Genomic DNA, 27,237 nt, shown 5'->3' with positions numbered 1-27,237 from the left:
CTCACTGACTTCCCCTTCATGCCCTCCCCCTAGGCTGCAACATCAACTGGCTACAAAAGGGAGCACTGAGACATCTTTTTACCTATTATATTTGGCCTCATCACCAGCTTTGGTGTAATAGACACAAGGTGTTTAGGTCTTTTTAATTCTGTAACAGATTCATCTCATAGAGGCTACCCAGATAATGGCATAACTCCTGGCCGACCACATAAACCAAACAACTCAGGTCTTAGAAGCCCTTAATGAGGGACAAAGCAATCTATTTGCTATGACAATTGATAATACATTACATTAAACTACCTACTGGTATTTCGAAGTGGAGCTTGTGCCTTGAAGGGGACCTCCTGTTGCATGTGGGTTAATAATATAGGAAAGATATCCAGAATAGTTCAACAAATAAAATAACAAACCAAAACAGCCAATTATATTACTAAAATACTCCAAGAGATTCTCAAACCCCCATTAATTTCTTTTCCTGGCCATCTCCTTCTGCCTGGGGTGAAAGGCTCTACACTATTATTTATGGAGCTAAAATAATTGCCGGACTAATTACTTTGGGCTGGCTTTGCAAATCTGGTCCCTTTCAAGTACAAGTTTATTTACAGGGAACCTGGGAGGTTGTTATGCTAATTCAAACGCCAGGGATGAATCAAGACTTTAAAGAAGGAATTCTGACCTACACTGACGTTTGCTTTTATGCTCTAAGTCTCATTTACTGCTTCCTTCATCATCTTGAGAGGGCTCACCTGCTCCCCACCCCAACCCACAAGAACATGTATCCTCTTGCTGCCTTTTAAACTTCCCCTTTATAAATAAAGGCCTGTGCACTTGCTTTTCTCTGTTCTGGGGCTTTCTCCCAAAGAGAGCCATCCTTCCCTGTCCCTTGACCTGGGACTTCTCCAACTGTGTTAACAAATCCTTTTTGATCATACCAAAGGACTACTGTCAGGAGTTTTTCCACCTGAAACTAACCTTGGGAGGGAGCCTCTCCATGTCAAAATGGAGTTGCTGTAACACAAGGGAACATTTCCTCAACCTGATCAAGAGGAACAAAACAGTCAACACAAAATCTTCTGCTAGCCTCAAACTTTTTTTTTTGGCTAACCTCAAACTTAATGGTGAAATACTGATTGAATGCTTTCCCCTCTGAGTTCAGGAACAAAAAATAAAATAAAATAAAATAAAAAGCATTTAGTAGAGTCACAGGATACAAAGTTAATAAACAAAAAAACTCCTAAATTGCTTCGGCAAGGCAGTTAAGCATCTGAGTCTGTAGTAGCCAAAACTTCCCCCTCTAGACACCCCAAAGTATTAAAATATGTGTGCTACTGGTACAAGGAGGCTTTCTCTATTTCTACACCTCCCACTAAATTCCTTTGCAGTTTTAAGGAGAATTCTAGAAGCATATACATCTCGTGTATTGTCCTGAATATGTATGGCACTCAATAAATGCCAGTTAATAAATATGAGGTTTTAACAACAGCAATACTCAAAGTAGTGGTGATGTCAAAATGCAAGGACATTTTCTATAAGTAACTACAAAGTACCCACAGGTTCCAAAACAATTTTCTACAGTAAGAAACAATTTTCTATACTATAGCTTACAGGTCTGACATTTAATTCTGAGAATGGAAACCATTCTGATTGGGCTTTTTAGACCAAGGTTAGGGACTAACCATTGAATAAAGACATGTTTCCTATCACACCTGCAATGTAAGTGTAGCACAAAAATCCAAGTGTACAATAATACTACTGATTACAAATGATTCACAATACACTGCAAAAAAGAGTTCTGTAGTGTAGTAGTTATCACATTTGCCCGACACAATACACTGCAAATGGATATTTATTTGAAACTGGACTCTGACCTTTCTCTATTTCATCACCAACTAGAAAGATACATAATCACACAGTGGACAAATGTGGATAGTAAAATTCTACAAGGATATAAAACATACAGAGAACACTGCTAGGTTATTCCAGCTTGGTATGAACAAATTCAACTCCACTTACCTAGGAGAAAAAGTGATGGGCCATAATATTCTGCATTGCTGATGATGTGTTTCAGGGAGGTAGGCAGAGAACCATCCATCACTAAGAGAAAAGCAAACATCAAGAAGAATATGATGAGACCAGTAGTAGTTTGATGGGTGGGGATGATGGATCAATATATTACATATACCACACGGTGGCAAAGTCTATGTTGATTCCAATTTAATGGCCTCCACTTGTCTCCTCCTAATATTCTATTATTTATTCCTTGTCCATGCAATAACCTTTTAACAGTAGGTCAAAGAATAAAAGAATACAGACACTGAGAGACAGAGTGGGGTAGCAGGCTGGAAGTGAACACAGATTCAAAAGCTGGAAAAGGAAAAAAAATAGGTGAATCATTATTAAATAGTTGAACGAACAATCCTTAGGTCTAGGAAAAGTGACACTAAAGGACTAAAAGCTATTCAAAATGGCATGGCCTTTTCCTAAAAAGTATGAAAAGGACCAATTTTTGAGAGAATCAAACACCCCTCCAGAAAGTATCTAGAATCAAATACCATGTCGTATGCCATCTGAGAAAGCAGGGTCTTGAATGGCCTTCTTGAGGAAATTCAACATGGATTTCAGAAGTGCGGCTCGTTGTGGAATACACTGGACTCCTGGCAAGGGAGAAAGAGGATTATACTGGTTCACCATTATGTACAATGAGCAGGTACATAAAACAAATTTTTAGATCCACATGCACTATAGCAACACTAGCAGACATGCGAAGTGAAATCTCTGGATGTTGGGAAGAACATTTACCTAAGCTTTAAAACTGGAAAAAATAAATCACCAAGGACTACACAAAACCTATACTAAAATTAAAAGTCTAAAGTAAAAAAGAAAAATTACAAAGTAAAAAGATTAACTCTGATCCTCAGTTACTATTTTGAATATTATCTGCCCTCAAACATGGATGTTTTGATAAAATAATCAAAGTATGAATAGTTGGAAAATTATAAAATGCTATGAAATAAATGTTAATACGAGAAAATGAATACCAGAATGGCAAAGTAACAGTCACAGATATAAGAAGCAAACCTCCAAATGTACTGCTTAAGCTCCCCCAAAGCACCTTGCTTCACTAGTTTAGTAATTCAATCACTGTTATCAGCTGTGTCTCTCCACGTCTACATACCAGGACGAGGGCCAGGGCCAGAGGAGATGCTAGTGCTGCTGGAACTTGATGCCCTTAATTCAACATCCAGCCGGTGCTCCATAGGGATGGATGAGCCGGGACTACTTTCCATAGTCACATCTGCAACTAAAGTAAAAGTTATGATAAAGAAATTAGAATAAAAGGCACCACCAAAGAGAAGGTTATTTGAGAACAATTTTTTTCCGTAAGGTGAGATGAATGATATCAAAATGGAGAAGGATTAGAATATTGAAACCCAAAATGAAAATACAGTTGACCTTTGAACAACACAAACGTTGGGGCCCCAACCCTCTATATAGTCAAAAATCTGCATATAACTTTATAGTCAGCCCTACATATCCGAGGTTCCACATCTGCGGATTCAACCAACTGTGGATTTTTCTTCTAATCTTTTTTATACATACACAAACATACATACATGTGCCTACTTATACACAGGAAACACAAACTCATGGTTTTCTAACCTGCTTTTCAGTGAATATACAATTTTCTCTACGAGTATATCACAATCACCAAGATTAGTTTTTAAAAATGTAGATTTCCTGGTCTTACTTACTAAATCAAGCATTGCACTAAATCTTTATTTTAGCAAGCACTTTAATTTATTCTTATGCTTACTAAAGTTTGACAACCACTGATTTATAGTGAACAGTGAGTCTTTAAATTGTCTTCTACACCACCACATTTAGGAGATGTCACATTTTAATCAGCACTCAGGACCACATGACCACACCCATTACCTCAAATGCCAAGTCACCCACTGTAGACTAGAGATAGAAATTGGGTAAAGGGGCTTCTAGGGGCAGCAATGCACATAGTTAATTGTGTTCGGGAAAAAAAGGAATGAAAACTTAGGTATATTTAGTGTAAAGAATGAAAGCATTATAAAAATTCTAATACCTTTATTATTAGCATGATAACAGATATATGTAATGACATCCTGCGTCAAGATAAGATTAAATTCTAAGAAAGCTGTTTTGTGGAAGTTTTTTATTTTTGGTACTATTAAGAGCTACGAACTGGGGGAAGTTTTAAAAATGGACTTACCTGATGCACCCCAAGATTAAGAATACCTTGTCTTCTATCTTTCAGATTTTATGATTTAAAATTTGTTCCCTACCCAACAACTTTTTCACCTCTCCCTTTCCTTCTCAAAATGGCCAGGTAGTTTCACAGGGTCCCATTTTAGTGTCTACATTCTCCTTATCTTTCCCTAACACATATTTAAACACTTATGATATACGTATCAGGCACTACTGGAGATTACAGCAGTGAACAAAACAGTAACCTGATCTCACGGAGCTCACACTTTATTGGGAAAAAGAAGATAATGAACCAATGCTTATAGTAACTGTTAATTACCATCCATATCAGTTTCCATTTCTTCTCCTTCTTGTGTAGTACTGGGTCTCTGGATCTTTGGCTTGATCACAAAAGGACATTCTTTTCGGCACAAATCCACTTCATGCTACGATCAAGGGGAAAACAGTAAGATAATCCTACATAAATAACAGAGATTAAAAATATTTATAACAAAAGAATAGCACAGGCAGATTACAGAACTGGTTTCTAAAAACAAGAGGGATAAAATGGCTCTTTAGGGTTATAAGGATAGTTCCTAGGCTCAGCTCTCACTACATACAAGTATATGCAAAGTGCTCCGAAGTGCTCCTTGTATACCTCAAGTCTATAAATGAAGATAGAAAGTCCACTATGGGATTGAAAAGCTGCCATGTCCAGATTGGTGATGAGGTCAACCACTCTGACAGCTCTGGTGACAAATGTTATCTGGTCCTGTTCATCACCAAGAAACTTTATGACCTATGAGGGAGAGAAAAAGGTAAAACCAATCAAATGAAAAGACACAAAGCTGTAAATAATGTGCTCTTCTGGAAACATGCAGTCTAAGGTTTCAGAGAAGCAGCATGGTATAGAAGGAAAAAAATATATGTTTGATTTTTGGTGCTTGCCAAATGATAGCTCTATCACTTCTGAGACTCAACCTCCTGAGGTGATAGGGACATAAATTACCTTTCAGGATTAAATAAAATATTCAGGGAGAAAAGAGCTGGTGCCCAGTGCCCAGGCACATGGCAAAGCCTATCATGCCTAAGGTCACGATAAGATGTGGCAATATCTTAATTAGTACCCAGGGCCTCCTATCACATCATGCTGGACTATGAGCAATTCTAAATAATGGAAATAGCTGCTCTTAAAAGTTGTTAATGAAGATAACTAGAAGGCCAAACTTGAGAAATTAAGTATAACATTTTCTGGGTTAAGCTTTCTTATGCTAACTGTTCTCACTGCAAACCATTCACAACTCTGTACCCTCTTAGTTGATTTCCCCACAAATGTATTTTTTAAAACAAGTAGAGCACCTTCAATAAGGCTTCCATCATTCCACAGGAGACCAAGGCTTCGCCACCAGCATCGTAGCTGGCCAGATGATATAAAAAAGAGAAGAGAGCAGTGGCAAACTGGTGAGGGTATGGATCCATGGAAGGATCTACAAGGGAAGTGGAGAGAGAGAGAGAAAGAACAAGCTCAGAATTTGGTGTTAAGTTGGCAGGATGCTAAACAAAGGCAGACAAAGCAAAGGGTAGGGTTCCTCTTGGTGGCTAGGACAATAACCACCAAAACTTTACCAATCATGGCCTGGATACAGTTCCGCACAAGTACAGGCAAAAATCCATGGTAGGAGGCAGTTCCAGTACAGTCAATAATACTGCTGAGCTTGGGAGTTCTCTCCAGGTGGACAATTGATGTTAATGTTCGTAAAGAAGCAGCTTTAATCTCCTTTGAAAACAGAAAGTAAACATGGGATGTGTTAAATAAGAAGTAGATGACTGAACCAAGTTGCTAATACCCACTCTAAAATTTAAGTTATTCTACTGGTAATTGCTTGGAGTAGATGGAGGTCTGTTGAGAATAACATTGAAAATCCTGCGTTTGTTAAATTTGCAGCGAAATATCCAAAGAGGAAAGGGCTAAGCTTCCCTCTTGGGGTTCATTTTAACCTCTGGGAAAAACCAAAAATCAGATAAATACATATGAGCCTGATATACACAGGAAAATATTAATAAATACTTACCATAAGCTGCTTATCTGTTATCTGAAGGACATCTACCAACTCTTCTATCAACCCATTATACAAGATACTGTTTGCGGACTCCTGCAAGGCATTGGAATACACTGCAAAAGGAGAAATAAACACTTTAGGCAAGAAGGCAGTGGTCAAGCCACTGCCCAATGACAAACCTTTTGGCACCTACTGGTTCTGGGGAAGGACTCCCTTCCCACCAGCAATGGAGGGCAGAATCACTGAATTCTAGAGGACTGGATCAAACACAGTGATAAGCTCTAAATACCCACCAAACTGACAGATTCTCCTATTAATGATATTGTCTTGGGCAAAGATTTTCAGGAATCAAAAGAGAATGAAGAATTAATATTTTATAACATCACTACTTGATAACTCTATTACACCCAGGACTTCCATTTTAGTCTCTTCATGTGTTTGTTTTACACTGGAAACACTTATACAAACTGTAAAGAACAGAATTTATGGACTATTGCAGACTAAATCAGAAACTTGTATGACACTGTAGTAAAATTTGAGAGAATGCATGTAATCTACTTCCAATAAATCCCACACAAAGGTAATACTGAACACAGTCTCCTGAAGTGCAAACTAATGGGATTTGAGCACATTCAGTTTTCAACAAACATTTCCTGGGTACCCACTAACATACCAGAAGTTATGCTAGGTATGTTATGCTAGGTATGAATACAAATAGAATAGTAGGAATTTCATTTCAAGGAACTCATAGTTTTAAAGAGTAGAAAAACAAGTAATTACATAATGAAGGATGGTAATATTAACAGGAGCTACCATTTTATACCTATGTGCCTGGCCTGTGCTAGGTACTTTACAGGTTTTCATTTAATCCTCAGATCAGCTTATAAAATACTTATTAAATGAGGAAACTGAGGCCAAAAGGATAAACAGGTGCCTAATAAACTGCAGTCAGGGCGAAAGCCCAGGACTGATTTCAAAACCAGTGTGCTTTCCACTGTACCACCCTACAGTTAAAAGTAAAATGCACAGTACTATTTAATGAATTTCAAAATTATACTCCCAAAGAAGAGGAAGATGAAATGGCAAGAGGAAAAATAGGGCCCAGAGGAAGACGACTATCTGAACATTCATTAAGAAAAACAAAACAAAAACCGCCCCACCCAAATAAAGACTAAACCTATGTGATATATGTCAATCATATCCTCTTTCTGATCCAACATTAAGGAGCCCAAGGATGATGAATATAGTGAACACTAGGAATGCTGGCAATTTTACAATTTAACTTGCCACCTAGGTAAATACAATAAGCCCCATAGCAACAAAGACAGATGAAGTTCAAAGGAAATCAAGTCTAAACTGCCTAACCAGGGCCTGTTAATTATAGGGTGTTATTCTCTTACCTAATATAGATATTGCATGCAGCCTGGCCTGAACAGCTTGCAATCGCTTCCTGTGATTAGAAAAGCCATGGGCCAGCCGTATGTGTGTAAATAACAGCATCTGTAGAGACATAAGACCTAAATTAGGAAACCAATGGAAAAGGTGACTATACTTTCTGAGGAAGGGCTAAATCTTACTCATGGGGCTACTTGACATTTGGCAAGAGTTCTGATTGTTATTAATCAAATCAAATATTTGATCACCATTACAATGAGCAGAAAAAAATAACACAACTAAAGATTTTCTTCTTTGGTATCCAAAGTGTTGAGCTACCACCACTTATTAGATATTCATGGTGAATAAGGCTGCTTCTGTTTTCCTCAAAGTCTCACCAGAACCTAGGAAGTCAGTTTAAGTGTTGGCCTCATAAAAGATGAGGAAACTAAGGCCCACGGAGGCTAATTTGCCCACTGTCTGACTCCATTCTTTCTGCTATGCTATATCCCAGCCCCAGCACATATCACTGATCTATATGGATAACAACCACACCCTTTAGATATTTTTAAGACATATCATACCTGCTTATCCTTAGGAATGCTGTACATTTTGGTAAGAGATTCCATGATTTCAGAAGGGCTTTCTGAAATCTACATTAGAAAAAAAACTGTTAGGAACAAAAAGTGAACCAAATGTTAAGAACTAACCCATAGTCAAAGATTCCTCTTACCTTGTCAAGTTGCTCTATGTGAATATAATGTAGTGTGTTACTAGATGTCTGAAATTAAAAAGATAGGAGAGTTGTTAGGAGTCACTGTATACCTTAGCTTCCCCCTGCCATAGGACTGCAAGAGCTATCTGAAAAACAAGATGTCACCCCTAGGTTGAAGCCTCAACTGAATGCTCTCAAAAATCAAAATATTCTTTAGAATCCCCCCAAATGTTCATTTTATATATTTTCAGCAAAGCTTCTTTGAAACCAGTAGATTAAATATATAATGCACATAGCCAGATACATTTCATGTTCTTCCTTATCCCTTTTTAACCTGTATTGACTTAATACCTACAGCCTCTGTATTCACAGTAGAGTGAATCCATGTAAATGGTTTCTTTCTAAATATGCATTAGAGCTGTTCTCAAGGCACCAATAATCTAGAAAGATTATTTATCATTATTATATATTTTAAGTAGAAAGGAAAAAAAAAGATCTTGTTCACTAGGCCACTTCTAAACCAAAGTGAATTTTGCTATCTCCTCAAAGAATATGCAATGTCCAGATAATTGAAGCAGGACCTTGTAAGCAATACATAGACTTCTTGCAGGCTGGCTTAAGTAGAGAAAGTTCAGCCGATCACTACCTAGACTATTATACCAAACAGTGGAATTCTCAACTGAGACTGAGAAAAATACACCAGTCCTAACAGTGCCACATAAACAGAGTCCTGTCTTTTGGCAGTTCCAACGTAAGTAAGATTCAAACCTATCAGAGCTGGGCAAACAATGAACACTTATTCCTGAGAAGCTGCTGGATATATTTAGCTTGGAAGGGCAGCAACGTAGCTCAACATCATTCCCTCTTTTTACTGAGGAGTCCTAGAAAAGTTGACCCCAGCTACGGATTACTGACTTTATTAGAACAAGTGTGAATGAGACTCACCCTTCTCTCGATTTTGACCTCGGCCCCAGGGTCTGCATAGAATTCAAAGTGTAGTGTAGTTGCACTGGGTGGGTATTTCTGTGTATAAAGCACATGAAAGAATGAGATACCATCTTCTCTTAAATCTTCCCTCGGACTTAGCCACTTGTCCAACCCAGTGTGACAGCAGAATGAGCAGTGTCGTCAGCAGCTACAGTGCCTTCACTCCTTGTTTTAGCAGAGCTCAGATGTCTTGTAACAACACAGAATCAGGAGGGTGGAGCCCAGAGCTCTAAAAGCTTTCATATTCCTTACTTGATAACTCAAGTTATCAGTTGTTCTTTCTTTCAAGAGATCAATTTTGACTGCAGCTATTCTCAAGAGGAAAAAGAGAGGCAAGTCTGCCCCGAATAATTAATAAGAATCCAAGGATGAAGGACAAATACAAGGGTCTAGGTACCAGTTCGAGAATGGAAAAGAACACTCTTATGGAAATCTCAGTGAATATAATCACCTTTTGAAATATTTTATTCAAACTATGCCTCATGGGCCTACCTTCATAATTCTTTAAATACTCCTTTCCATACCATCCTACATCATTTCTCATGATATCCAACTGCTTTTCTGCACAGGTAGATACCAAGTCAATATAAACCAGACCCTGACAACAAATCCTATTTAACTCTAGAAAAGCAACATGAAAAACAAAGTAAGACTGCAAGAGCATGTCCATTAAAGCGTATCTTTGAAAGAAACCGGTAGCAGTGGTTGCCTCTGGGGATGGAGAATTACTGTATACCCCTTTCTACTCTTAGAATTTTTTAACATGTATATGTATTACTTCCTTTCAAAGTACACAAAGTTTTCAAAGTCCTATGACATGCCAAATATCAATAAATAAAAGAATGCATGATTTCTTAATATAGGCTGAGACCAAGATGGGCAACAGACATCACGCAAGCCTAGTAGAGTATGTCATACTGTTTTGCTCAAGTGGCCAAGAACAAGCTTGATATACATAAGGAGTCTCAGAATTAATCAACTAAACTTTAAGATGAAAAATAATTTTCTCAGAATTAGAATTCCAAACTGAATACCCTTTAAGATTTATATAGCTTTGATTATTAAAACAGACAACATTCACCTCTCATATTACCCAATATCCACTCATATAATGTACACTAAAGAAAGTATACCAGCTAAGGTGGGAAAGTAATTTGTTCTATTTGTAGTTTTCTGTGACCAGAAAAAGAACCATTCTCCTAGGGGTAAAAAGGCTTGTTAAGATAAATATACTAAATTTCACTGCAGCCATTTGTCCTATACATGACAAATTGATAAAAGAAGCAGTACATCTGTTGGAAAATACAGCTGCTTCTTGGCATGGAATTGTATCATAATAATCCAGTTGTGCTTTGTGGTTCTACAGCAACGTATCAAAGCAGAGGGGAGGATGGCCTGAGTTCATAGTCTAAACATGGGTTAAAGGTATGAGCAGGACAGGCATGAGGGGTAAACATGGAAAACACACAGAACACTACAAGTTCTCAATAACCAAAATGGCAGAACTGTTCTCCAAGCAGCCATTCTTAAATCATGCCAGACTGCCCAGAGTTCTGATAGTTCCAGTGAAAAAGTACAAGGAAGGGGCTTCCCTGGTGGCACAGTGGTTGAGAGTCTGCCTGCCGATGCAGGGGACGCGGGTTCGTGCCCCGGTCTGGGAAGATCCCACATGCCACGGAGCGGCTGGGCCCGTGAGCCACGGCCGCTGGGCCTGCGCGTCCGGAGCCTGTGCTCCGTAACGGGAGAGGCCACGGCAGTGAGAGGCCCGCGTATCACAAAAAAAGAAAAAAAGAAAAAAGAAAAAAAAAAAGTACAAGGAAGTGTACTTTCTGGGATTTTTCATCACTTTCAAACTGACTCACCAAACGCAGTTTCTTACTCAAGAGATGGGTATGATCATATACTTTGTTTCTGAGATTCTTCATTTACCACCAGTACATTGAGAGCCCAAGCATTTCTAGAAAAGGTATGCTATATCTCAATTGATCTCAGGTTCCTCAAAAGTCCTGATGTGAAGTGGCAACTTTAAATACCATATATTCATTGTAAAGTAAGGCTCAAAAACAGATCACGCACAGCTCTGTCAAAAGACACCCATATCCCAAAGAGTCACTTACCATCATATGCAAGTCTCTGCAACATTCTGCAAGTCCAAAGCCATTCTCCTTTCCACCCCAGCTCTTGGAAAAAGAGAAAAGACAGTGTTAAAACAGTGCCTAAGGTAGCTTTGTGTATAAAATATTTATGAGTATGTGGCTGCCTGGAACACAGTGTTGAGAAGACATCCAATGTTAAAGTCAAACAAAAAGAGGGAGCAAAGAGAAGCAAGAACTTCAGTAAGACTCAAGGCAAGATGGTCTGCCTAAAGGTGATTTCTCCAATGAGATCAATTTCATTATTCTGTGAGGATGCTACTGAGAACATGAACAGCTCCTGCAAGCAAATGTATTTTATATGCCTGCAGTCAGTCAGGCTTGCTGAAAGGTCAGTCTTGATCCATTGGGTCTTCAGTACTGTACTGTGCTTTCCATGCTCAGCCTGCTCACCTCTCACATAGGGTGGAATTACATGCTCTCCAGTTTCTTACTTTTTGACATGAGCCAAAGTGCAAAGTAGAAGATTCTGCATTGCTTACTACTACTATACTCTGCCACCACAAAGTCTAAAAAACTCATCAACAAGTACTAGCCCTTAAGGTAATAGGGGAGAATGGCTCAACTGTACACTATTATTGACTTCCAAATCCAAAACCTCAGCCATACAATCTTGCTTAAAAACTAGCCTGCATTTTCAACAGCGTTTGAGATATCCATCATTTTTGCCTAATTCTGAACTCTCCCAGGGGTGGGGCGGGCACTTGTTGAAAACATTCAAGAGTAAGTGCATTAGTCCCCTGGGAGAGGCATACAATTGGGGTAAATAACAGACAAACTGAAAAGCTTGGGAAGAAAGGCTGGGGCGTGCAATGCTTTGGGGAATAAGGGCTTTGAAAAGCCCTTTCCACACACTCCTGGGAATCTAGAAGGCCACATGTATGCCCAAGGTTGGGCACATTCTCAGAAAAGACCTGAGAAAGCACTAAGTTCCCACATCTCTGGCTGACATCAGGCTCTATGCAAGCCAGAAGTGAAGGCTAAGTCAGAGCTGTAAACTTCCTGAGTACTGAAGACAGTGAGTATTCACGTTGAAGATACCAACATACACAAAGACCCCACCGGCAAAGACGGAGATATTTTGGTTCCAGGAGTTTAAAGCAAATAAAACTAGCTGACCACTAAGCTAATAGAATAGAGACTTCAATGACCACACAAAACAAAGAATTACAAAGTCAGTTCAGAAAAGTCTAAACAAACAACGACAAATCATAACAACAAACCCTGGGGAGGGGTGAGAATCTGATTTCCAGAGTTGCCACATATAATATCCAAAATGCCCATTATAGCAACATAAGGAGTGATGCCAGCAAGATGGCCAAATAAGATGTCTCTCACTGCACCCCCCACCCCTGCAACAATTTGGCATCCATTCATGGAGAAAAGTGCCTTTATGGGAGCTGTGGAAACCAGCCTCATATGCAAAGGGACCTGGGAGGAGGCATACAGACCTCAGTCCCAGCTGTGGACCCTGCAGTGGCCTGTGAACCAGCTGTAGCCACTCTCAGCAGCTGTTTGAGAGCCCGAGGAGAACACTGTCTTAAACAATCATCCATGGATGATAAAGGTTAAAGGACAAAATTTAAAAAAAAAATAAGAGCTAAAATAATGTTAATGAATACACAATATAAAAAGAGGTAAACTGTGACATCAAAAACATAAAATGGAACGGGAATAAAAGAGTAAAGTTTTTCAGATGCAAAGTTAAGTTGTTATCAGTGTTAAAATAAAACGATTATATCTTTTTCTAAAAAATAAATTTATTTAATTAATTTATTTATTTTTGGCTGCATTGGGTCTTTGCTGCTGCGCTCGGGCTTTCTCTAGTTGCAGTGAGTGGGGGCTACTCTTCATTGCGGTGCGTGGGCTTCTCACTGTGGTGGCTTCTCTTGTTGAGGAGCATGGGCTCTAGGCACGTGGGCTTCAGTAGTTGTGGCACGTGGGCTCAGTAGTTGTGGCTTGCAGGCTCTAGAGTACAGGCTCAGTAGTTGTGGCACACGGGCTTAGTTGCTCTGCGGCATGTGGGATCTTCCTGGACCAGGGATCGAACCCGTGTCCCCTGCATTGGCAGGTGGATTCTTAACCACTGCACTACCAGGGGAAGTCCCAAAACTATTATATCTATGTTTTATGTAAGGTTCATGGTAACCACAAAGCAAAAACCTAGATTAGATACACAAAAGACGAACAGTAGGGGATGAAAGCATACTACTACGAAAAACCATCATTCACAAAGAAAGGCAGCAAGAGAAGAAAGGGACAAGGGAAGTACAAAACAACAAAAGGCGAACAGTAGGGGATGAAAGCATACTGCTATGAAAAACCATCATTCACAAAGAAAGGCAGCAAGAGAAGAAAGGGACAAGGGAAATACAAAACAACAAAAAAAGAACTAGTAAGATGGCATTACTAAGTCCCTGCCTATCAATAATTACTCCAAATGTAGATGGACTGATTTTCCAATCAAAAGGCATAGAGTAGCTGGATGGAAAAAAAAACAAGATCCAACTATATGCTACCTACAAGACTCACCTCGGCTTTAAGGACACACATAGGCTCAAAGTAAAGGGATGGAAAAAGATATTTTACACAAGTGGAAACCAAAAGAGCAGGGATAGCTACTTATATCAGAAAAAACAGGCTTTAACTCATAACCTGTAATGGGAGACAATTAAGGTCATTATAGAATGATCAAGGGGTCAATTCAAAGAGGATATAACAATTGTAAATTATATGGACATTATAATGTTGGAGCATCTAAATGTATTAAGCAAATACTAATAGATATGAAGGGAGAAACAGAGAATACAATAATAGTAGATGTCAACATCTCACTTTCAACAATGGCTAGATTGTACTGAGAGAAAAATCAAGAAGGAAACATTGGATTTGAACTATACTTTAGACCAATGGACCTAGTAGGCATATGTATAACATTTTAACAGCAGAATACACACTCTTCTCAAACCCACATGGAACATTCTCCTACATAGATTATATGATAGGTCACAAGACAAGTCTTAGCAAATTTAAGATAGAAATCATACCAAGTATCTTTCTGGACCCCAACAGTATGAAACTGGAAATCAGTAACAGGAAGAAAACTGGAAAAATTCACAAAGATGTGGAAATTAAACAATACACTACTGAACAACCAATGGGTCAAAAGAAATCAAAAGGCAAATTAAAAACATCTTGAGACAAATGAAAATGAAAACAAAACACATGAAAACGAATGAGATGCACCAAAAGCAGTTCTAAGAGGGAAGTTTATAGGAATAAATGCCTACATTAAGAAACAAGATCTCAAATAAACCTAATTTTATACCTCAACTTGAAACTTGAAAAAGAAACTAAGCCTAAAGTTAGCAGAAGAAAGGAAATAACAAAGATCAGAACAGAAATAAATGAGACTAGAAAAAACACAGACAAGATTAATGAAAATAAGAGTTCTTTTAAAAAAAACTACTCAACAAAATAGACAAAACTTTAGCTACACTGAGAAAAAAAGGCTGAAGACTCAAATAAATAAAATGAGAAACAAAAGAAGAGACATTATAACTGATACCACAGATACAAAGGATCATCAAGAGACTACTATGAACAAACTGTCAACAAACTGGATAACCTAGAAGAATTGGATAAATTCCTAGAAATATATAATCTAACAAAACAAAATCATGGAGAAATAGAAAATATGAATATACCAATAATGAGTAAGCAGACTGAATCAGTAATCAAAAAATACCCCAAAAAGAAAATTCCAGGACCAAATGGTTTCCTTGGTGAATTTCTCCAAACATTTAAAGAATAACCAATCCTTCTCAAACTTTTACCAAAAAATTGAAGAGGAAGGAACACTTCCAAACTCATCGCTTGAAAAGTTACCATTGTTTGGCCAAAATTACCCTGATAACAAAGCCAGATAAGGACACTGCAAGAACAGAAAACTACAGGCCAGTATCCCTGATGAACAAACTTGCAAAAGTCCTCAGCAAACTACCAGCAAACCAAGTTCAACAGCATATTAAAAGGAACATACACCACGATTTAAGTGGGATTTATCCCTGGAACGCAAAGATGTTTCAACACATGCAAATCAGTAAGTGTGATACCACATTAAAAGAATGAAAGACAAAAATCACATGATCATCTCAAAAGTTGCAGAAAAAGCAATGTCAAAATTCAACATCCTTTCATAATAAAAACTCAAAAATGGGGTATAGAAGGAACATACCTCAACATGATAAAGGCCACATATGACAAGCCCACAGCTAACAGCATACTCAAGGATGAAAGGGTGAACCCTTTCCCTCTAAGATCAGGAACAAGACAAGGGTGCCCACTCTAACCACTCCTATTCAACACAGTATTGGAAATACTAGCCAGAGCCAATTAGGCAAGAAAAAGAAATAAAACGCATACAATTCAGAAAGGAAGAAGTAAAACTATTTCCATTTGCAAATGATATGATCTTATACATAGAAAACCCTCAAGGCTCCACCAAAAAACTGTTAGAATTAAATTCAGTAAAGTTGTAGGATACAAAATCAACATACAGAAATCAGTCACATCTCCATACACTATCTGAAAAAGAAATAAAACATTCCCATTTACAATAGCATAAAAAACAGTAAAATACTTAGAAATAAATTTTACCAAGGAGGTAAAAATCTGTACACTGAAAACTATAAAACACTGATGAAAGGCATTAAAGAAGACACAAACATCCTATGTTCATGGACTGGAAGAATTAATACTGTCAAAATGTCCACAGTACCAAAAGCAATCTACAGATTTTAATTACTATCAAAATTTCAATGACATTTTCCCCAGAAATAGGAAAAACAATCCTTAAATTTATATGGAACCAAGAAGACCCCAAATAACTAAAGCAATCCTGAGAAAGAACAAAGTTACAGGTATCATACTTCCTGATTTCAAACATCATTACAAAGCTATAGTAATCAAAACAGTATGGTATTAGCATATTAAAAACACACACAGACCAACAGAACATAATCAAGAGCCCAGAAGTAAATCTTCACATAGTCAACTAATATTTGAAAGGGAGACAATAATTAATGGGGAAAATATACTCTCTTCAATAAATGGTGCTGGGGAAAACTGGATAACCAGTTTTCAGGATAACACACAGAAAAATGAAATTTGACCCCCTATCTTATACCATCCAAAAAATTAACCTAAATTTGGGGCTTCCCTGGTGGAGCAGTGGGTGAGAGTCCGCCTGCTGATGCAGGGGACATGGGTTCGTGCCCTGGTCCGGGAAGATCCCACATGCCGCAGAGCGGCTAGGCCCGTGAGCCATGGCCGCTGAGCCTGCGCGTCTGGAGCCTGTGCTCCTCAACAGGAGAGGCCACAGCAGTGAGAGGACCGCATACCGCAAAAAAAAAAAAAAAAAGAATTAACCTAAATTAAAGACTTCAACATAAAACCTGAAACCATAAAGCTCCTAAAAGAAAACACAGGGTAAAAGCACCCCAACATTGGTCTTGGTGACAATTATTTGGACATGACACCAAAAGCAACAAAGGCAAACTGCATCAAACTAAAACACTTCTGCACAGCAAAAGAAACAATCAACAAAATGAAAAGACGACTTGCAAAATAGGAGAAAATATCTGCAAACCTTAGTAATTTCTTATAAGAAATTACTATCCAAAATATAAAGAACTCATGTTGATATAACTGAATAACAATAACAAAAGCCAACCATCTGATTTTAAAATGGGCAGAGGAACTGAATAGACATTTTTCCAAAGACAATATACAAATGGCCAACAGTTACATGAAATGGTTCTTAGCATCACTAGACATCAGGGAAATGCGAATCATAGCCACAATGATATATCACTTCACACCTGATAGAATGGCCATTTTCAAGAAGACAAGAGATAACAAGTATTGGTGAGTATTTGGAGAAAAGGGGACCCTTGTGCGCTGTTGGTGGGAATATAAATTGGTATAGCCACTACAGAAGACAAACAGTATGGAGGTGCCTCAAAAAAGGAACTATTAGATGATCCAGCAATCCCAGTTCTGGCTATCTATCCAAAAGAAAGGAAATCAGGACAAAGAGATATCTGCACTCCCATATTTACTATAAAGTTATTCACACTAGCCAAGGTATGGAAACAACTTAAGTGTCTGTCTATGGATGAATGGATAAAGAAGATGTGCTGTACATACACATACATACACACACACACACACACACACACACACACACACACACACACAATGAAATATTGTTCAGCCACAAGAAAGAAGGAAATCTCCCCTTATGTGACAACATGCATGGACCTTGAGGGCATTCTAATAAGTGAATAAATCAGACAGAGAAAGACAACTACTGAATGGTATCATTTATACATGGAATCTAAAAAAGCTCAACACATAGAAATAGAGGTTAGAATGGTGGTTGCCAGGGACTGGGGATTGGGGGAAATGTGGAGATGTTGGTCAAATCGCACAAACTTCTACTGTGGTAATCACTATGCAATATATTAAGTGTATCAAATCATCATGTTGTATACCTTTAAGTTACACAATGCTTTAATTCAATTATATCCCCATAAAACCAGAAAAAATTAATTAATAGAAACCATTCCTGAGCAAGTCCAGACACTGGATTTAGTAGGCAAAGACTTTAAATCATCTTTTTAAAATATGCTTAAAGAGCTAAATGAAATCATATAAAAAGAACTAAAGGAAACCATGAGAATGATGTCTCATCAAACAAAGAATGTCAATAAAAAGTCAGAGGTTATAAAAAAGGAAGCAAATAGAAATTCTGGAGCTGAAAAAGCACAATAACAGAAATGAAAAATTCACTAGAGTGGTTCAACAGCAGATGTAAGCAGGGAGAAAAATGAATCAATGAACTTAATTAAATATATATAACGTTAGGTGGTAATATGTGCTACAGAAAAAAATGAAGAAAAGTGTAATAGGGAGTACGGTAGGTGTTCTAATTTTAAAACAGGATGGTAGGGAAGACTTCACTGAGATGGTGGCTCTTAAGACTTAGAGAAGATAAGGGAGCAAGCCATAGAGACAACTGGGGATGTAGCTGTGCAGAGGCCCTGCAGCAAGAGTGTGCCTGCCACTGTCCAGGAAAGCAAGGGTGCCAGTTATCTGGAATGGACTGAGCCTGGGGGAAAGAAATGTGAGGTGAGGTCAAAGTTTGATTTTATACACATTACAATTGATATCCAGCAGAGATTTTGAGAAGGCAGTAAATATACAAGTTTGAGGTTCAAGGAAAACATACAATTTTTGGAGTCAATGGTCCTTAAAACCATGAAATTGGATCAGATCACCTAGGCAAAATGTATTGATAGCTGGATAAGACACAGAGCCTGGGGTGGAGCCCTGGGCCACTCTAACACTCAGAGGCAGCAGAAGAGGAGGCACCAGTCAAGCAGACATAGAAGGGCAACAATGGAGGACCAGGAGGGTGGTTCAGAAGCTAAGACTTTAAAAATAGTATTTTCAAAGAATATTTAATGCTGTGGGAAAATACTCACCATAGGTTACATGGGGGGGGGGAAGCAGCATATGAAACACAATGTTAGTTATTTTTTCTACATGGTGGTGGTTGAGGATTATTATTATTTTCTTCTTTATACTTTTTTGTATTTTCTTAATTTTCAACACTGAACATGCATCACTTTTATAAAAATTCTGACAAATTTATTTGAAAATAAATATTGGAAGGTGGGAAAAAAAAAGAATCAATGAACCTGAAGACAGGTCAACTGAGATTACCCAGTCTGAAGAGCAGATAGAGGGAAAAAAAAGTAAACAGAGGTTAAGAGATCTGTGGGACTTCACCAAGTATACCAACATATACATAATGGGAGTCCAAGGGGAAGAGACAGAAGAAGGGGCAAAGAGATTATTTAAAGAAATAATGGCCAAAACATCAAATTTGACAAAAGACATGAATCTATAAATCCAAGAAGCTCCATGAAATTCAACAAGATAAAACAACACAGATCCACAGAAAGACACATTATAATCAAATTGTCAAAGGCCAAGACAGAGAGAATAATCTTGAAAGCAGAAGGAGAAATGTGACTTGTTATGTACAAGGGATCCTCACAGCTGATTTTTCATCAGAAACGATGGAGGCCAGAATGCAGTGGGAAGACATATTCAAAGTGCTAAAAGAAAATAACTGCCAATCAGATTCTATATCTGGCACAGTTATCTTTCATAAATGTAGGAGAAATTAACACTTTCTCAGATAAAAGCTGAAAGAGCTTGTTGCTAGCAGACCTGCCTATAAGAAACGCTAAACGGGAGTCCTTCAGGCTGAAATGAAAGGACACACCACAGTAACCTGACTCCATATGAAGAAATTAAGAACACCAGTAAGTTAATTTCATAGGTAAATATAAAAGGCATTATTAATGTATTTTTGGTTTGTAACTCCTTTTTTTCTGAGTGTTTTAAAAGACAACTACATAAAAAAGTAAATTCTACATCTATGTTGAATGGGCACACAATATATAAAAATGTAATTTGTGGCAACAACATACAGTGGGAGGAAAGTGCTATATAGGAGGAAAGTTTTTGTCTACTCTTAAAACTAAGTTGGTATTAATTTGAACTAACTTTTCATTAATGAAGATGTCAGTTGTAATACACAGGGAAAACATTAATAACTAGACAAAAAACAAGAAAACTAAGACTTGAACATTAAATCAACTAGACCTAACAGATATATACATATATATAGAACAATCCACCCCACAACAGAATATACATTCTTCTCAAGTACACACAAAACAGTCTCCCATATAGACCATATGTTAGGCCACAAAACAAACTTTAAGAAACTTCTAAAAAAGAATAAAATCATACAAAGTATCATCTCCAACAACAGAAAGAAATTAGAAATCCGTAACAGAAGGAAATCTGGAAAATTCACGAACACATGGAAATTAAACAATATACTGTTAACAACCAATGGGTAAAAGAAGAAATCAAAAGGGAAATTAGAAAATTCCTTAAGATGAATGAAAATGAAAACACTTCATATCAAAACTTATGGGATACATTTATGGGATAAAGCAGTGCTTAGAGGGAAATTTACAGCTGTTAATTGCCTACAACATTTAAAAAAGAAAGATCTCAAATCAGTAACCTAACAGTCTACCTTAAGGAACTAGAAAAACAGCAGCAAACTAAACCCAAAGCAAACATAAAGAAGGAAATAGTAAAACTGGAGCAGAGATAAATGAAACAAAATAGAAAAACAGAATCAGCTAAACCAAATTTGTTTCTTTGAAGATATCAACAAAAATAGACAAACCTTTAGCTACACTGACCAAAAAAAAAGTATGTTCTTGCTCTCTCAAGCTTGTTCTTTTAAAATATACATATAGGGCTTCCCTGGTGGTGCAGTGGTTGAGACTCTGCCTGCCAATGCAGGGGACACGGGTTCGAGCCCTGGTCTGGGAAGATCCCACATGCCGCGGAGCAACTAGGCCCGTGAGCCACAACTACTGAGCCTGCGCGTCTGGAGCCTGTGCTCCGCAACAAGAGAGGCCGCGATAGTGAGAGGCCCGCGCACCGCGATGAAGAGTGGCCTCCGCTTGCCGCAACTAGAGAAAGCCCTCACACAGAAACGAGGACCCAACACAGCCAAAAAGTAAATTAATTAATTAAAAAAAAACTATTAAAATATACATATAGGAGGAACCAGTGAAAAGGGAAAGATTTAAGACAGCTATTCTGTTCATCTTCAATAACGACCAGAACAAGTTACTTGATTTCTCTGATCTTTACCTCAAAATTGAGCCTATGCACAGGGGCATACCTTATTTTACTGTGCTTTGCAGATACTGCTTTTTTAACTGAAGGTTTGTGGCAACCCTGCATTGAGCAAGTCTACTGGTTTTTTCATTTTTCCAACAGCATTTGCTCACTTCATGTCACTGTGTCACATTTTGGTAATTCTTGCAATATTTCAAACCTTTTCATCATTATTATATTTGTTATGATGATCTGTGATCAGTGATCATTGTTATTACTATTGTCATTATTTTGGGGTGCCATGAACCATGCCCATACAAGATGGCAAATTTAATGGAAAAAAAAAATGTGTTCTGACTGCTCCACTGACTGGCTGTTCTACCATCTCTCTCCCTCTCCTCAGGCCTCTCTGTTCCCTGAGACACAATAATACTGAAATTAGGCCAATTAATAAACTTACAAGGGCCTCTAAGTATTCAAGTAAAAGGAACAGTTAGTTGCACATCTCTCACTTTGTATCAAAAGCTAAAAATGATTAAGCTTAGTGATTCTTACACATTGGATCCATTTCTGGAAATTTTCCACTGTTATTACCACACTATTTTAATTACTTTTAGCTTTATAAAAAAAGTTAATACCCAATAGGAAGAGTACTTCCTCATTTCATTTTCAATATTTTCTTGGCTATTCCCAGGACTTCCAGTGAAGAAACATGGAATTTGCTGAAAACTGTGAGGACAAGGGATATATAAATACTTGATGCCACATAGGGGTGACAGGTAAGTCAAACCAAGGATCTGAATTTGCAAGGCAGAATAAGCTCGAAAGGCTATGTATCTCCACATTTATTTTCCTTTTGTTTCTTCTGTTGTCACAACTAACTGTTTTTTAGAATAGTTCAACTATTACTGTCACCACTAAATCTATCTTTTGTAATCTAATAAAAATCAAGTGCCTACGATAAGAAAGTTGTGGTAAGCTGGGATCCTTAAAAGACCATGTCAAGCCAAACTTGATTCATGAAAGTCTGTGATGTTGTGACATTTCTGAGATATTACCATTATTAAATACAAAGAAACATTTCTTACAAAATTATGTAAAGTTAATATGGGAAAACACTGATGCTAGTATGTTAAGTAAATAAAGTAGGATATCAAGTTACATATACTATATGCATTCAGCTATGTAAATATGCATAAAGACTAAGAAAATGTACCAAAATGTGAAGAGTAGACACATAATTATGATAAATTTTCTTCTGTACATTTCCAAAATTTTTAAATACTAAGCACATATTTTTATTATGTTTGTTTTGCAGCCAACAAGATAAACCTATGGAATGTTTAAGATTCAAGGGTACTTATTAGTTAGTACTAAGAATAACTAGTTCTTTGTCCTTTTAATTATGCCCCTATATCACTTTCTCAACTACTATGTGAGCTTTTTAAAGAAAAGAACATGTTTTATACTATATCCAGCACAGGATTAGCCATATACTTCTTGAATGTTATCAAGTGGAAGAGTTGGGTGTGGATTCAAGGAGCTGGGTCTCAGGCTGACACCCAGGTTTGGAACATAAACCATGCTTAATCAACTCTACAAACAGCAGTTATCACATTTTACACTTTATCAGGGGCTAAAAGCCCATGGGCTTTTCCTAAAAATAATATAACTTCGGAATCTCATCGTCCTCACCTACTCCACAGTTACCATATGATCCTGGCAATCAAGTAGACACCCAATAAATAACATTTATATCAACCATGTCATATTTGACACCATCTCACTAGATGGGATTTGCTCAAGAATGGGTATGTATTCAGGTATCAGGGAAAAGGTCTAGATGCCTTTGAGATGGAACTATAAGAATCTGGTAAGATTTTGTAACTTTGCCCAATAGGATAGATTAAACCAATGGTTCTCAAAGTATGATCTCTGGACCAGCAGCCTCAACATCCCCTGGAAACTTATTAGCAATGCACATTACTGGGCTCTGCCCTAGGCCTACTGAATCAGAAATGGGGGTTGCAGGAATTGAGGTAAAGGGGTATGAGCAGACAGGGGAGGGAGACTAATCTATGCTTTAATAAATCGACTCTTTCTCATGCATGCTCGAGTTTGAGAACCAGTGTACCCAGACCCTCACAAAAATCAACCAACTGGCTTTTAACTGATTCAAGTCTTCCTGGAGAACTTCTGCTACATTTGCAGTTCACTAATATCTGTGCATAGTCACAACTGGCTCACATCACTGGGTTAACTGAGTCACTAAAAAACTATCGTGAGAAAATGGTTAAAAATAATCTTGGGGCTTCCCTGGTGGGCGCAGTGGTTGAGAGTCCGCCTGCTGATGCAGGGGACACGGGTTCATGCCCCGGTCCGAGAAGATCCCACATGCTGCGGAGAGGCTAGGCCTGTGAGCCATGGCTGCTGAGCCTGCACGTCCGGAGCCTGTGCTCCGCAACGGGAGAGGCCACAACAGTGAGAGGCTCGCGTACCGCAAAAAAAAAAAAAAAAAAAAAAAAAAAAAAAATCTTGTATTTGCAAATCCAAGAAAATATGCTCAAATTCTAAGGGAGGCTCCATCTGGATGAATAACAGGTGATTAACATTCTCTTTATACTTTCCTATACATCCTAGAATTTTTGCAATACATGTTACACTTATAATCACACAAAAATGATTTTAAAGTAACCATGCACCTAACAATAGCCTGAAACTTGAGTTGTATGACTTGTGAGGTAACCATTTATTATTCAGCTTTTAAAAAGTTAGCCCTACCAACTTTCTTCCAAGAAAGCTTTCTAGCAATGGCTACCTCTCTCAAACCTGAGTATGCATTATCAGTTTGCCTCTACAAACACTGGACAATAGTTTGACTAAGCTGAATTTAACATGAGCTTTTTTGCCTTCAATTAACAATCATTACCACCACAGACCAATTACTGAGCACAGCACTAAGAACCCTACATTTTATTTTATTCTGAAAATACTCTTAAGGTAGATATAACTAAATTCTCAGATGAGAAAACTGCTATCAGAGCTAATAAGGTAGGCCAGGACTCAAAATCCAGATCTTTTATTGCAGCTAATATTTCCCTCCAAGTAGAATCGGATTCTAAACTTTCTTTCCAGAAGAGAAGTGGCCATTTTTGAACAAAGAGAGATTCTCTTTGTGAGCAGAGATTCATGAAATCCCTCAAAATTACTTCATAAAATTGAGAATACTTCCTAGGATTTGGGGGTAACTTAGTTAAATGGGCCCCAATAGTTCTACTCAATTAGGCCAGTAAAGTTAACTTACGGATTCCTATTCATTTTGACACTGCAAGAAACATCTGTGAAAAGGAATAACAGGGTCCAACTTCTGTGTCCTTCCAACTCTTCACCCATGACTCACCTCTGCCAAATGCTGCAGCCGGGTTAGCAGTGGGGTTCTCTTGTCAGATCCAAGGCGTGTGATATAATTTGATCTTTTGCTAAATACGTACAGAAGGTTGAGGACTGCCAGCACCACTTGCATATCAGAAGAAGCCAATAAAGTTGTCAAATGCTACAGGGGACAAAAATGGGGGGGGGGCAAGTTCATGGTATCAGGCATACAAGACCTTGAAAACTTGAAATGCCATGGATTTATAAAGCTATCAAGAAGTTTAACAATACAAAAAAATTTATAAATATCTGAGCACCTACAACATGTAACCTTATGCCCAAGCAGCTTACAATCTGGCAGCAAGCCAGAAAGTCCAATTTAAGTTAAAAAAATGTGAACAGTTCAAAATTACATAGGTGTCTCCACAGGAAGAAACAGATTACAAAAGAGACAAATGTAATATATTCTAATACATAGCAGAACTCAAGAACATTAAGTTTCCAACTAGACTAAAAGTATAGACTAAGATAATTTTATGCTCCTTCTGTATCCTTTACAACAAATACAAAATTGGAATTAATTAAAACACAGGGCTCTTCATATAGAAACTAAAAATAACAACAGCTGGTGGCACCTTTGACTGTTACAATACAGTGTATGTAACAATAACCCGAGAGTAACTATTTTTGCTTTTTAATACAATCAAAATTCACCAATATATTGAAACATTTGCTTAGTGTTAAAATCAGTATGTAATTTAGCTGGAAATGAACCAAAGTATTTCTGGTTGCTGATTATCCACAGAAGGCTATGGATTTCCTTTTGCAGCTTATCTACTTCATCTTCAACAGACTGCTTAGCCATCCCCTACTTAAAACTTTAGGCACTAGGTCTTTAATTCAGTTATTCCACTTCTCTTCTTAAACCATTTACTTTCTGTTTGTTCTGATTCTGTTTCTTTAATGAAGACTTAGGAAAAGTAACACATAACAACAGGGCACTAAATCAAGTGATAAAAACTCTAAAGTTAGGCTAAAGGAAGAGAGTTTCTTCTTATACTGATTTTTGACCAATTCAAAAGTTCACTAATTCCTGTGCCCACTTTACTTTTTAAGAATACATAGCATGAAGCAAGAGAGAGGCATGGACATATATACACTACCAAACGTAAGGTAGATAGCTAGTGGGAAGCAGCCGCATAGCGCAGGGAGATCAGCTCGGTGCTTTGTGACTGCCTGGAGGGGTGGGATAGGGAGGGTGGGAGGGAGGGAGACACAGGAGGGAAGAGATGTGGGAACGTATGTATATGTATAACTGATTCACTTTGTTATAAAGCAGAAACTAACACACCATTGTAGAACAATTATACCCCAATAAAGATGTTAAAAAAAAACAGAATACATAGCATGCTATTAATATACATTTTGGGGAGGGGGAGAAGAAATTAAAAAGCACACTAAAAGAAAAGCAGTAAGTGCAGTAATGTGTCAAGGAAATCAAATTATGTCTAATATTTTAAAAGTAATTTGGGGCTGCTCTGATAACCTGGGACCAAGATCAATTCCTGTAAATTCCCAAGAATACATCAATACATGTATTACATTCTCATTAATTCCTTAAATCTTAAAAGGCAAGGTGAAGGTGACAATAAAGAACCTTCCCATCAACCCTGTGAAGGGTATCTTTAGCCAAGAAACATCCTACCATTGTCTTTGACATTGAAAACCCCAGAACTCCATAATGAAAAGGAAAGAATCATCAGAAAGAAAGAACAATTTCCTTATTCTGGACGTGAACAATTCTAGTTAAGAACAGATCACATAGGCTTGAACCTCTCCTACCTCTATGGAACTATACAGATGCCGGGAAAAGCTGTACTCAATGAGCAAGGCTGTGAAGTTCAACACAGCCAAGAGAAGCATCTTCAGTTGTTCTCTTTCTGGCCTATCACACACGAGCATCCATGACATATTCTCCACTGTCTGTCCAGCGTCTGCCAGAATTCCATCAAAGCGGTCCAACAGATCCACCCAGTGATATAACTCGCACTGGAGAGGGGAAGAGAAAGAGGAAGATATAAGAATAAGGTAGGGCTTCCCTGGTGGCGCAGTGGTTGAGAGTCCGCCTGCCGGTGCAGGGGACACGGGTTCGTGCCCCGGTCCGGGAGGATTCCACATGCCGCGGAGCGGCTAGGCCCGTGAGCCATGGCCGCTGAGCCTGCGTGTCTGGAGCCTGTGCTCCGCAATGTGAGAGGCCACAACAGTGAGAGGCCTGCGTACCGCAAAAAACAAAAAACAAAAAACATACATGTGCTAACACCGGGAGACACCACAAAACTCCTACAGCTAGGTCTTCAAAAGGAGAATTCTGGCTACCTCTGAGGTCTAAAAACACAAGGACTTTCCCTGCCAGAATCCACTTTATCTGAAGTGCTCATTTTTAGAGTTATCTAAAGAAGAGTCTTTTAAGCTAAGAGTAAAAATCCTGAGACTATCTCAAACTCATATTGTCAGTCAAACTAAAGGAATTTTGTGGTTGCGATTCTTTATCATCACCTGTATAAACATTCTT

At 38.0% G+C, this 27,237-nt stretch overlaps 1 protein-coding gene across 11 annotated transcripts in view; it reads right to left on the bottom strand.

Moving 5' to 3' along the window:
* The window catches only part of HUWE1 (HECT, UBA and WWE domain containing E3 ubiquitin protein ligase 1), a 143,320-nt gene that overhangs the window by 84,439 nt on the left and 31,644 nt on the right, over nucleotides 1–27,237 (bottom strand). For 8 of the 11 annotated variants that reach the window (XM_030851006.2, XM_060293066.1, XM_060293062.1 and 5 more), the window contains 15 exons: nucleotides 26,508–26,714; nucleotides 24,694–24,846; nucleotides 11,472–11,534; nucleotides 9,313–9,390; nucleotides 8,386–8,433; nucleotides 8,237–8,305; nucleotides 7,679–7,778; nucleotides 6,291–6,412; nucleotides 5,845–5,995; nucleotides 5,578–5,705; nucleotides 4,877–5,017; nucleotides 4,559–4,664; nucleotides 3,176–3,301; nucleotides 2,553–2,654; nucleotides 2,014–2,094 (listed from right to left, as the gene is read on the bottom strand). In XM_030851006.2, the coding sequence (XP_030706866.1) occupies nucleotides 2,014–2,094; nucleotides 2,553–2,654; nucleotides 3,176–3,301; nucleotides 4,559–4,664; nucleotides 4,877–5,017; nucleotides 5,578–5,705; nucleotides 5,845–5,995; nucleotides 6,291–6,412; nucleotides 7,679–7,778; nucleotides 8,237–8,305; nucleotides 8,386–8,433; nucleotides 9,313–9,390; nucleotides 11,472–11,534; nucleotides 24,694–24,846; nucleotides 26,508–26,714 (1,675 nt within the window). The remainder of the gene's footprint in view (nucleotides 1–2,013; nucleotides 2,095–2,552; nucleotides 2,655–3,175; nucleotides 3,302–4,558; nucleotides 4,665–4,876; nucleotides 5,018–5,577; nucleotides 5,706–5,844; nucleotides 5,996–6,290; nucleotides 6,413–7,678; nucleotides 7,779–8,236; nucleotides 8,306–8,385; nucleotides 8,434–9,312; nucleotides 9,391–11,471; nucleotides 11,535–24,693; nucleotides 24,847–26,507; nucleotides 26,715–27,237) is intronic. The other 3 variants (XM_060293064.1, XM_060293068.1, XM_070044758.1) reach the window with 1 other exon arrangement.

The sequence above is a fragment of the Globicephala melas genome, chromosome X, assembly GCF_963455315.2.
Source record: "Globicephala melas chromosome X, mGloMel1.2, whole genome shotgun sequence".
Classification (NCBI taxonomy): domain Eukaryota; kingdom Metazoa; phylum Chordata; class Mammalia; order Artiodactyla; family Delphinidae; genus Globicephala; species Globicephala melas.
Note: the sequence above shows the minus strand (reverse complement) of the source record. Positions and strands in the feature narration are given on the sequence as shown.